Source organism: Cavia porcellus, unplaced genomic scaffold (assembly GCF_034190915.1).
Source record: "Cavia porcellus strain 051 isolate PalLab524CR breed Dunkin Hartley unplaced genomic scaffold, mCavPor4.1 scaffold_15, whole genome shotgun sequence".
In the NCBI taxonomy this organism is placed as follows: Eukaryota; Metazoa; Chordata; class Mammalia; order Rodentia; family Caviidae; genus Cavia; species Cavia porcellus.
This window is the reverse complement of record NW_026947498.1, coordinates 17,687,983-17,702,014: the sequence shown is the minus strand read 5'-3', so window position 1 is coordinate 17,702,014 and position 14,032 is coordinate 17,687,983. Positions and strand designations below refer to the sequence as shown.

The window sequence follows — 14,032 nt, the reverse complement described above, 5'->3', positions numbered from 1 at the left end:
GATACAGTAATGGTACAGTTGTAGCTCTGTATCGTAGTTGAGGCTCAGATGATGAGACACATAGCACATAGAACATGAGTTACGGGGCCAGAGAGCCTGAATATTTGCTTCTGTCATTTATAAGGTACAGGACCTAGGTGAGTTAATCTTTGTTTCTGACTGCAAGTTTTTGTAATTAAAATGAGGATGATATTAGGATCAACATATTAGTAGAATTACTGGGATAAAGTAGACCGTTAAGTATATAGAGAATGATGTCTAACAAGTGACATTTATCATGTAAATTACATTTATAGTTAATTATATTCATAATTATTACATTGAGCTCTGATTTTTAAATAAATTTTGATTATAATTCACAGTTAATACTTAATTCTTTGTTTAATGTCTTTGAGCATAGACCCTAACCTAATATCGTCAGCACTTTATCCTCAGTGCCTGTTTGTTTTGTAATATGAGCTCCCAAAGTCCACAAAATTGAGTGACTTACATAATTCGTGTCTTTGTCAAAAGGCCATAGTTTTCAATACTTTTTTAAATGTTCAAGGATATGTTGTGAACACAGAATCGATCATATCAAATATATAGTGTTTTGCAGTAGGATTCTAAATTTGTCAATAAATAGGTAAGGTAACAAAAATAAAGTTATTTTGTGACACTTTGTATATTACAATAGTGTTATAGTTAAATTGTCAAACAGTTAAATTACACCTAAACACAACAAGATAGCTATCAAATGCATACAAGATTAAGGGGCTTTGAAAGGAGAGTAAACTCTAAAAATAATCATTTTATATACATTGAGATGCTATTCAAATAAGCAGTTTTTAAACTGACCTTCTAGAAAGGCAAAGAATATGACATAAATCAAATTTCAGAAAGTGGATTTCTATGAAAGTTAGGAATAATAATGTACAGTGAGACACTTTTCTCTCTTTTCTCTCTAATCATCTTATTTAATTCAGTGCTAGAACCTAGAAATAGTGGAGAGATAGCTCAAATGCCCATTAACCTGTCTCAATCAAATATCAGGTGTCTTAAATTAATCTTCAGTAGGTATTGAATCAAAGCCAAGTTACAAATGAGTTTTATTTCAGATGTGTGTGGTGCTTTTTTGTACCACTAAAAGCTGTTCTTTAAATGTCGGATAAATGAAGGAATGACTTTAGTGTCCCCCTCTCCCAGGTAAATATATAGATATAGATACATACAGATAAATATATGGTGCATTTTTAAAAAAACAATTTTGAATCTAAAAATGATTTACAAATTCTAAATGAATTGCATATTTTATAAAGTTTCTGTGTCTCCAGAATTTTTATTAATAATTTCTGATACACTGACAATAACTTTGGAGGAACTTAACTTACGCATAAACTTAATTACTTTTCTCATTGCAGAAACAAAATATCTGATACCCAAAGTTAAAGGAGGAAAGGTTTATTTCAGCTCACAATTTGCAAAGGTTTTTGTATAGTCAGCTAGTTCAAAATCAGGGTAGCATGGAAGAGGAGCGTCACAGTGCAGAAACAGGTCATGGTGTGTCAAGCAGAAGGGCGTGAGGAGCAGCAGCAGCAGCACAAGCAATGCTGCCACTCGCATTTATCCCACCAGTCTATAAGCTCAGGGGCCGGGCTTCTTTTTGCAGAAATCCATTTAACTGCATGTAGTACTATGCTAATTCCAATCAGTAGACTAATTTGGTACCACACACCCTAACCCCAGCAACCTCACAAAGTCCCATCTACAAACACATGCGACTTTGAGGGATATCTAGATACAAGTCATAACAAACATTTTACTTATAGCATGCTGATTGCATGTAAGCCAATTGTTTTTTCAAGTCAAGAGCTCTAATCTATAATAAACGATACTAGTTTAATATACTGGTTTTCAAGGGAGAAACACTGACAATTTGAAACTCAATTTTCAATACTAAGAATGAACAATGTATTACTTTACACTTGATCTTAGCCAGAAAGCCTAGAAGTGAACACAGTGTATTACTTTATGAAAAATACTGAATTTGATTTATGTTATTGATAATATATTGGTTACTATACTTAAAAAATGTTAAATGAAAATTTTAATTTATCCTAAATAAACCTGAAAGGTTTTATTTGCTTTCCTCAATAATATGTAAATATCATTATAATTTAAGTTGCTTTATATTAATATTCAAGTATAACTTTTCTGCCAGAGGTACTTGTCCAGGTTACCCTATCTAAAGCACAATAATCATTTCTCACATATGTCCAATCACACTGTCACCCTATGTAATGAAATATGAAGTTCAAAAAACCTTTAAGAAAAGAAGTTAATCCAAAGAAAGTATTGAATCAAAGATACTTAATTATTTATTTAGAAATCAGGGAATATCTTAAATATAAACTAATATTTTGTCAGCAATTTAAAGTATAGATAATATTATCTTTTTATGAATATATTACACATAAAATGACATGATATGTCTGTGAAAGTTGTTTATAGAAAACACAGGATATTAAGGACATAGTTCAAAATTACTGTGATTTAGATAGGAAGGTGATAACAAATGAAGGTCCTTAAATATCTGCAAACAAGTATTAACAAAAACTTAGAAAAACAAAAGAGGTTAGTGCTTATAGTGCTTAAAGAAGCAATAATGGCTTAATAGACTCCAACTGAGAGTAGGGCCAGAGCAAAGGCAGAGGCAAACAGTACATTCTTAATTATTGAGAAATAGTTATCATGTCTAAAACCTGGTGATTTTGCTTTTGGTTTTCCATGCTATGATTTTGATTTCTGTCAATTCTTGATTGTATTTTAGTCTTTCCTATCAGTTAATTACATGGAATTAGAAACGAAATATTTTAAGAATTAGCTGAAGAGAAGGCCTTATTTCTTGAGAACCTCTCATTACTACTATTTTAGCAGTACCTGAGAGTTCAGGAATATATTAGTTAGCTTTGCCGTTGCTGAGACCAAATACCCAACACACAGAATTAAAAGAAAGAAATAATTTACTTGGTTCACGTTTTCAGAGGTTTCCATCATTGATCCAGGACTGAGTGATTTCACAGCAGGAACATAATGGAGAAAGGGCTTGGAGGAACAGGGGTGCTCAGCTGGGGGCAGTGATAAAGCAGAGCAACAGAACTGTGCCAGTGAGAAGGGGCCAAGGCCACACACAGTGCCCAAGGTGATACCTCCACTCCACGAGGCACCCAGGCACACATGGAAGGGTGCTTTACTAATCCAGGCTCCCAAGTGAATCAAGTTAACACCCTTAACCACCACAGGGAGCAGACCTTGTGTTTGCGGTATAAATCCTCTTCTAAGTTTTTGTTAATGAAATTTCTTTAAATTTCATAAGAAAATGATAGGAGAATAACAATGCTGAATACTTGCATATTGTTATCATACATATAAAAAAATTCTCCAAATGATATTAGCACTAACTTTTTCTTAAATGAACTGAGAGAAACTAGTGGTACAACTAACCCATGTTCCCTTTTCTCTGAGTAACTGAAGAAGTTATAAAGTTATATATTGATTAAATTCATTAATAAAATTAAGACAAAAATGTAGCAATATGGTGTCCCCAATCAAATTATTTTTGAAAAAAAAAAAGCTTTGCAGTAGTCCTCTTCTTTAAATAAAAATAATTTGGTAATGAACATATTGGAAGATTTTATGACACACTGTCCACATTGAAACGTATTTGAATTTCAGTAACACAGAAAATTCATCAACTATTTTACTGCCATAACATTTTTCTGTACAGATATGTGACATAAAATCTTTTATTGAGGAACTTAAAACCTCAGGAATTAAAAATAATTCAAAAACATTATGTACATTTGTGTGATGAACTATTGAAAGAGAAATTTTTATTATGTTTTCTGATTTTATGAAGTGGAATTCAATGAAAACTTTTTGTTTTTATATGACTCCTATGATGGTGCTTAAATAATTAAAGAGCTTTTTTTTTTTTTTTTTGCCTTTTTCATTTTTATCGGTACCAAGGATCGAACTCATGACTGCACACTTGCAAGGCATGCACTTATGCCGCTGAGCTAAATCCCCAGCCCCAAGAGCTTTTAAGTATGTTAATTAAATGGAATGTAAGAAATCCCATTGGATATACAGTAAAATCTATACACTATTAGATAACCAGCAATTTCTTGGTTAGAATTAATATTCCTGGAGTAAGTGATTATTTCTATAGTTCTCACTAGTCTAATATGAGGCTAGTGATCACTGTGTTTTTAATAATGCATCCTTTGATATTGTGGTGAAAATTGTACATAGTGATTTTTATCCATTCAAAATGAAGACTAAAAGTTAGCTTTAAAGGTTGTATCTTGATGTATTTTTAAATGAAAGAATTTTCATTGGCAACTTTTAGACAGACATGAATAAGCCTTTTTGTTATGTTATGCTTGCAAGCAGTGTAATTAGCCCACAAAATCCTTCCAAAAATGCAAGCTTTTTATAAAGCACAAAGCAGCTTTAGTAGAAGTGATAAAAATGTGTGTTCAAGTATTCACATGGGAATGTCATGATATGCAAGTGGACAGGTAAACTCAATTAAGTCAACAATACGGAAACACATTCTAAAAACTAATGTGGATAAAAATTCATTTATGTGTGTATGTGATGAATATCATAAATTGGACCACTGTTTTGACAAACCAGCATAAATCTTTCTTTTTCCTGAATCGGTGTGAACAGAGCCCCGATGGCCGTATTGAAGTCACAGGGCAGCATGGAAGCTCATCCTTACATATTAAAGACGTGCAGTTGTCAGACTCAGGGAGATACGACTGCGAAGCTGCAAGTAGAATTGGAGGGCACCAAAAGAGCATGTACCTTGATATTGAATGTAAGTTCTTTTGAATTCATATACTTTGTTTCTGCTTTGAAAAAGTGGATTTTCTAAAATACTTAAAATGTATACATAATTCATATTTTACTGTTTAGAGTGTTACCATTCAAAGTCAGTGATTATAGAAATCTAGTGAATGTAATGGGTGACTTCACAGTGCTTTATATTTAATAGTCCATCAAGAAACCAGTGATTCCTTGTTTTAAAAAATTTACATCATAAACACAGAGGCAATTTGACTGTGAGTTATATATAATATTTGACTGTGAGTTATATATATAATTGTATAAAGTATATTTTCTAATAATATTACATGGTCTCTTCCTAAAATATTCAATGATTGTTTTGGTTCTATTCAAGTTGTTTATATGAATTGTCTTACATCTTTAAAAGATACATAATACTATTGCAAATGTGTTGATATATATATATATATATATATATATATATATATATCATATGTATTGCCTACCCAAAAAATACTACGATAAAATTGTTAAAAACAAATTTTTAACTTTTCCTGAACTATACATTAAGGGAAGTAAGATGTTTAACATAAATGTAAGTCATTTTGTGACATGTCAAAGTAATTTGATAAATATATTATTCTAAAATGAAAAAATTTAACATCATATTTATGAATCATCAAAAGTAGATGGTTAGAGGCTCTTTGATGCTTGAAAAGGCATAGCTTTTAAAGAGAAAGCATGACTCAGTTTTATTGACAAAAGATTTCTACTAGAGCATTTCTTTTGGTGTTGAGTTAAACTGACATAGGTTAACTATATTATTTTACATATTTATTATCTGTTAGATTATTTTTAAGAAACTCATTTTATTGCCATCACAAATCCTAAAATGCTGCTGGTTGTGGTGGTGCACACCTGTATCCCATCACCCGGGAGGCTGAGGCAGGAAATCGTTGTGAACTTGAGACTAGCTTGGGTTACAAATGAGCTCAAGGACAGCCTTAATTGCATAGCAAAACCCTGTCTCAAAAAGGAAAAATAGTAATAATATAAAAACATCCTAAAATACCAACAAAAGCTTGGGTATATAAATAATGCACAATAGAGAAAGTGATGCTAATAACTTACTAAAAATATATTTTTTCCTTAAAACAGTTTTGTTACTTATAGTATATTTCTTGTAAGTTTAAACAACATTATAGGTATGTTGGAAATATTTCTTAAATCCTTGGCACATTTGTCCATATTTTATAATGTGCAATTGTATATCTGAGATCAAGTTTCATTTATGACCTTTTAATTGTTCTTTAGTAAATGTAAATGAGCAAAAGCTTAAGGTGCCAGTGCATGATTTATATTAGAAAACATCCAATTATTTTGGGAAGAAAGTGTTAAAATTCTCTTAGCCTCTTCCCATTATCAAAATGCTAACAGGCAACAAATTCTCTTAATGAAGCAATAGATATAGGCTTTTAGCATTTAAATTTTAAAATAATTTACAGTTTACTTTATATATGTTAGAATTTTGGCTAACTCCATGTTGCATATATTTGGAAAAAAGAAATTCATGAGAAAATAACATCATTGATACTGCTAGAATGAAAGAAGTCAGATTGGCTCATGCATAAGAGACTAACCCTAGATATTGGGAGGAGATATACAAATCCTTAGAAATGCTACCTTATTAAGATACTGGGATTGATTGAAATTTAAATCAAAGCTCAACATGTACTCAAGTTTCAGAATGACAAAAGGAGAAATATATAAAGACAATGTAAAATGCTAATACGTAATTACATGAGAGATGCTTTAGTCATCACTACTAAATTCAGCTATAAAAAGATACTAAGAAAAAGATACCAAAATGATTATATATTGCAGTGTGAACTATTTTCCATTATAATCTTTTAATAATAAGTAACTTAATAACTAAAGAGGACTTTGAATACTCCACAATAGATCTCAAAAGCTGTCCCTCTTGTCTGAAAATTTTCACTCTTTGATCAACATTTCCCCTTCTCTCTCTTTATACCTCCTCCCATCTTCTGATAACTTTCTAGAATTTTGGTAGAATCCCACTTATACATGGGACATGCTATTTTATGTTTCTTTGCCTGGCTTATTTTCATAGTATAATGGCTTCCTGATTCATGCACATTGTTGCAGATGAAAAGATTTTCTCCTTTTAAGGCTGAAGCGTATTTCATTATGTACATACAATGCATTTATTTCTTCTGATCATTTTGGTGTTCATTTAGATTTATTCACTATCTTGGCCGTTATGAATAGTGCTTCAAAGAAAGGAAATGGGTATTTGTAGGAGGTGCTGATTTCATTTCTTTTAGGTTTATATGTAAAAGAAAAATTACTGAATCATTGTAGATCTATTTTTGATGACTCTAGATACACTTTTTATAATGAATGCCTTCATTTATATTACCACCAACAATATGCCTCATAAGAGTTTTTTGCCCCCCATTGTAACACTACCTTTTGTCTCCTTCATAAGAACCATCCTAAAAATATGTGAGAGCTCACTGTGATTTTGTTTTTCTCATGATTTACCTCATGATTAGTGATGCTGAACATTGTTCTAGGGCAGTTGAATATCTCTTTCAAAAAATGTTTCAAGCCTTTTCCTATTTTTAAATCACGTTGTTTCCTTGTTATTTGATTCCTTATGTATTTTGGATATTAATGCTTAATAGATATCTTATTTGCAAAATACATTTTTTGTATGGGGAGTTTAACTCAGGACCTGTGCTTGCCAGGCAGGTGCTTATGCCACTGAATTATATCCCCAGCAATACGCAAAATGCTTAATCCCTTCTGTGAGTAGTCAATGTTAGCTTTTTTCAGTAACCGTACACTGATACACAAAGTGATATACATGTGTGTATCAATAATTTGTACTAGTTCTTCATTTTATTGTATCATATAGATATAATTACATATGTCTAGTATTTATTATTTTTATATTTTTATAAAGTGTTCAATTAATTTGATATCTGTAATTAAAAATAAATAAAGCTTTTACTTTTTCTTGTTAGCAATACTTTTAACTTTTTTCTTCCTTTTTATTTTTCAAATTCTACTATTTCTTGAGCAAAAGTAAATATATCATATACTTACCTCACGTTTTCAAACTTTTATATATTTAAGAACAGTTTTCATTAACTTCAGTATTATCTTGACTTTCTCATATATTCCCTGACCATATTTTATGTATGTTAGATTATTACCTTCAGGGGAATATTTAACAATTGAATAATATAATAAATATTCAAAGTGAATATGACGGTAATTGAAAATTCACTTAATGATAAGCTATATAAAGTTAGCCCACAATATGATTATTAATTTTGATATTAGCTGCTAAACTTTAAATGTCATTCTTATAGTAGAAATAGAAAAATACTAAGAAAAATTTAATATGCTCGTTGGCATTTGGCTAAATATTTGAAACAAATAACTATGATCTTAAAATTTTTCCTGCTTTTCTTTCAGTTATCTTCCTTATAATTTAGGAAGTCTGAATGTTTGGTGTAAGTTTCCAAGTTGAAACATTTTTTAGAAAATAAAGATTAGAAGAAATCTTTAGTTTTAGATTATAACAAAACATGTCTGGCCTGCTCAGAAGCTGTCTTATAAACTATATTTTTGGTAATCAAAGCCTCATTTGTATTAGATAAGGTATTATAGTTAGAAAAAAAATAATGGAAAATAATAGTGAACATCGCAGTATCTTATTTTGAAAGTCTGTGAAGAGCTATTGTTAAGTAAACAATCACATAAGAGAAATAACCGAAATACTTTATTATGCACCTTTGTCACCAAAAACATTTCAGTGACTATGAAAATTAAAAAGACCTTATGCAGTGTCATAAAAAAAAAAAAAAACTTGTCACATGATTCTTTACCACCTGAACAAAACACCTACAAAGAAACATTACTAAAAGTGTAAAGGAGCCAAACCATGAATAATTTGATGCCAGCCTCAGCCTCACTACTGCATTAGCACTAAAGTTAAGGCGTTAAAAGATTAAGCCTTTTTTTGCTCAAACCCTCTTTTGCATTTCAATTTAAGCAGATTCCTTGGCTTACTGCCAGTTCACTTTCAGTGTTACCTGATTAAGAAGCAGGGGCTGAACTGAAGTTCCAATTTAGAAAACAAAAGAGATAACGGGCGTGTGATATGTGATTTAATGCAATAAGCACAGATTACACAGTACTTTTGACTACAATTAGAATATCATTAAGGGTTTTTTTGACTAGGTAGTCATTACATATTAACTACTAATTAGATTTAATTAATTTATGTGATAAGTTTAATTTAATAGTTACAAGGTAACAATGCATGTTAAGAGATACTGAATTTTTCATTTACAGGTTTTTTTTTTTTTTCTAATTCAGCTTGCTGCAGCTAATTTTTAATTCACATAAGACTTTAACAACTTATCAATGCCCTTTGTCCTGTTATAAGGGAGGTAGAGAGCAATAATCAGATACATTGTAAGATTATAAGAACATCTGCTAATATAATTACAGAGAAGCATGATGTTTCTAAGTTTACAAGTATTCCTTAGAATTACTCTATGTGTGCTTTTTAGATAATTATTTATTAAAGTTTTTACATTTGCTCAATATAAGTGACTCTAGGGTCCTGAATGGCTACACATACAGGATGAGGCAGATAAAAAATGAATGTGAAAGAAAATTACTTCAAAAACTACTTAAGTGTTAGAAATATTCCTTGCTCATAGCTGACTATGTTCTCATTACGTATTAACTATTAGTAAGACTAAATTATTTTATGAAATATTTTAATTTAATACTTACAAGATAACAATGCATATTAAGATATAGTGAATATTTCATTTACAGTTTCTTTTCCAATTAAGCTTGCCGCTCCTGATTTTTAATTCTTAGAAGACATTATAACATTTTGTATCTATGATTAAAAACTTGTAAGAAGCTGACTTTTTATTCACCATAACACATGTAATATAGTGAAACTTTTAAGAAAATGCCTCATTTGGAGACATTGATTGGTTCCACTGCCTGCAACTATTTAGGTTTTATGTCCACTGTGATAATTTCAAGGACAAAAACTAAGATCACATAAAGCATATCTCTTAATTAAAAAGATGAAAAGAGGACATTTAAAAAGAAAGATGAAAAGTCTGTTAGTGCTCCGCTGTGTTTTCTTAGTTCAATCATTGCATGAATTTCCTGCGAAAATATAAAATGTCACATTTCTCATGTGCATCAATTCTATCTATTCTACTTTTATGATAGTTGTATCTCTATGTGACCAATGTTTTATTCATATCAAATCTTATTCGATTATATTTCATATATCATAGTAATCAACAAATAACATCCAACATAGACCAAAAAAATAAAAATTATGAAGACCAGAAACTTTGTGTCACTACTAGATTTATCACTGCCTCTTAATTCTGAGAACCATTCATTTACCTTGCCATAACTTTTTGTTATTACTCTGGAATTAAGACTGTGCTATGGACACCCTTGTTCTTAGTAGAATGGCGAGTATGTTAATTAGAGTTGCTATAATAAAGTACAGTGGACTAGGGGCTTAAGCCATAAATAATTATTTCTCAGAGTCCTGAGGCTAGAAATGTACAGTCAGGATGCCAGCTTTGTGAAGTTCCTGGTGAAGGCTCTTTTCTGGTTCACAAGATCTTTCCTTGGTGCAGACACAATTGCATATCTCACCTGGACAAGGCATTATTCTTATTAGAGGAATCATCTATACAGCCTCACTAAAAACTGTTTACTTCCTAAAAGCTCCCAGTTCTAAATGCTTTGGTGATAGGCACTGAAATTTCAAAATATGGATTTTGGGCTAACACACACATTGAGTCCATAGCCTTGAGCTTTCTGGATGTGATAGGGGAGATTCTCAAAAATGAAACTTGTATGATATTTCAGAGTGAGACTGCACTCTGCTATAAAATCAAACTGAGGCTTTACTGTCTTCATTCACATACAGATCTTATAAATACTTAAAAATATGCCAGCTTATTGCCCTTCCTGTTTCCTCTTCTTCCTCAGGATGTGGAGCCATGAATCTATGTTGCTGGATTTATTATGGATGTATTGTACATTTTAGTCTAAAGTAGCATCCAAGCATATAGTGCATTGGCTTAATATCATTACAATTAATACAGCCTGTTTGTTTTTAGATGGCTTTGAGAAAAATATAACATTGCACAAGTGGTGCACATTAGATTTCTATTGACTGGTACTGACACAGATCCTTGTAATCATGGAAGGATTTGGGAAGGAATGGGAAGCCACAGGAAGATTTAGGGCAGAAGGGCTAGTTCACACGTATATCTTCAGAGAACGAATCCTGGCTATCACATTTAGAAGAGACTGAAACTTCTCTAAATAAGGCTGCAGAGTGATCAGAGAGGAGAATGCTAAAGTAAATAGAATCAATTTCATAGAATAATTACAATTTATTGACATCACTTTTAGGTAAATTTACATAAATATCACTGAACATCCATGAAATAACGAATAATATATTCAACGTATAGTAATTAGAATGGATCATGTTCAAGCCAGAAATTGAATTTAATGTCAATTTATACATGTATATATTATTAAAAATAATTGCATGAATTGTAATAATTAATATTCTCACTTAACTTGAAGGACTAGGTATATGCAATTCCAGAAGGAAAGAAACAACATTAATCAGAGATATTATATTATGTGTGTAGTGCAAATTATATATTTTTCTAATTAAGTGAATAATATTGATGATTCTTAAAATAGCAAATAGGTTTGTGAAAAATGCACATGAATATTTTTCTCTTAGTGACTTCAAAATAGTATGAATAATCATCACATATTGAATAAAAATATAACTTTAAATAACTTGCATAAATACATTAAAGAAATAAAGGGTATTTCTATGTCTTCATTTAAAAACTTTCAATTATAATTATTGAGTTTAATAATACTTGTTGTTTAACATCAAAAACACTAGAAATAACATATTATTAGTACTTTTGAAGTGCGGAAAATGATTGAAAGCAAATTTTGCAAACTGTCTACAGAGCCAGCATCTACTTACATAGCTCACCTGGAAAGTATTATTAAACAGCATATAATTTAATATACTTATAATTAAGTATGTTGAATACAGAGAATACAAATGAACAGTAAAAAAAAATCTCTTAAAGGTAAAATCATCACAGTGATTTAAAGAAGTAAAAATTACAAATAAAATGACAAGTAAAGCCATATAGAATCTGTATACTAACAAAATATACATGACTAAGATAACTTAGTGTATTTCTATTGATCCTTTTATTTTATATGCATAGTTAACTCAGAGGAAAAGCTCCTCTTTCAATTTGAGAATTATACATGATAAAATATTGCAGCCCTTGCAGTGGTGATGAGGGCTTGATCAGAGTGATTCATTTATTTCGGCACTCTTTATTTCTTGAACTGCTTTAGAAGCAAAAAGATTTACAATAGTATTAGCTAAACCCTTTCTCAAAATAAAAAATGGAAAGGTCTGCTGTTATAGCTCAATGATAGCAATGTTCTTGGGCTTGATTCCCAGTGAAACATACATACTCACACCAACTTATGCAGATACAATACATTATTTATGAGGCTGTAGATTTAGCTCAGTGGGAGATAATTTGCTTAGCATCATTGAAGTCCTTGGTTCAATCACCAGCATCGCAATAAGGAAATAAACAAATATTAAACATTGTATGTAGCAATTATGTTTTTTTCGGAACACACTAAATAATTTTCTAAGATTACAAAATCAATCATCACTATGTCAGGCTAATATACTATTCTAAAACATTGTCTAATATTATTGTGTCTTCTGAGACTTTTTCAGATGCATAAAATGATTAATTCTGACACAGTTATTCATGTGACATAAGTACTAAGCAGCAGTGACATGATTTTTTTTCTGAGTTAACCAAAATTTTAGCTACTTATTTTGATTTAGAAAATGTTTGTTTATAAAATAAGATTGAATCTCTAGAAATTTCATGCCTGTACTACTAAAACAAGATTATAATTTCATATGAATACATATGGCATTTTTGATATTTAAGTGGATTTTTCTTTCCTGAGATAGGAATTTGCTAAATTTTCTGAGTTGTTCACTAACGCATTATTGTCATACCTTAGGGACAGTCCTGTGCTACCATATCCACATGCATTTTGTTTTTAACCTGTGAGACAGCTTTAACACTGCTGTAAGTCTGGCTGGACATCATAGATACCAGGAATCCCAGTACTCATGAGATTGAGAACCTTTCTCAATATAGAAAAACAACAGTGACAGGGAGAGAGGAAGCAAGTGAGGCAAGAGAATAAATGAGAGAAAAAAGAGATGGAGAATTAAAATAAAAACTCATTGTTAGATATCTATAATCTACATGAACAATCATTTCTACTTCAATAATTAAGAGATTATTTTTTATTGATGACCTGGCCAAGATCCCTAATCTCCCAAAGGAGTATATGGTGAAGACAAAATAAATGAGACAAGTGGTATGATTTTAGGGCTCCCAAAAGATCAAAACCCTCCAGCAGAGTCAAGACTCTGAGGGCTAAGACAAGGAATATCTCTGGTCAGCCCATATTTATTTATTGCTAAAAAGGAAGGGGTTATAGTGGACAATGCAGGAAACTGAGCAGGATCTTGTGAGTGGTTCAAGGACTTTTCCAAAAAACAGATTATGTTAATTTAGGAGAACTATCTTATGTTAATTTAGGAGAATTATTTTAGGAGAAAGTCTCCATGTTGGCTTTCACTACAGGAGTAAAATGCCTACAGCTAAAATCTCTGTCTTGTTAATTAGGGCTGGAGCCAGGTGTTCGCTGTGGTCTTACCTTGCCCTTTGAGACATCTCTTGTTCTCAGGTGGGCCATGTCCCAGCCATGCTGCAGCCTGACATATGTGTTCAATTTCCAGCTTCAGCAGCTCCTAACAATTTTTCCTAAGTATGTATTTGAAATTGTATCTAATAATAAAATTGTTTTCAAAGTAATATGTCTAAATATAGAAAATTCAATTATAAAAAGCCTTAATATTGTGAAAAAAACAATACTTTTATTAATACTTTATACATTATAGAGCAATGGTTGATATTCATAGAAGAAAAATGTTAATATT

General features: G+C 31.0%; 1 protein-coding gene across 3 annotated transcripts in view; it reads left to right on the top strand.

The window, feature by feature from the left end:
• The window catches only part of Ncam2 (neural cell adhesion molecule 2), a 448,375-nt gene that overhangs the window by 317,667 nt on the left and 116,676 nt on the right, over positions 1-14,032 (top strand). For all 3 annotated transcript variants that reach the window (XM_063224717.1, XM_063224714.1, XM_063224716.1), the window contains exon 9: positions 4,717-4,867. In XM_063224717.1, the coding sequence (XP_063080787.1) occupies positions 4,717-4,867 (151 nt within the window). The remainder of the gene's footprint in view (positions 1-4,716; positions 4,868-14,032) is intronic.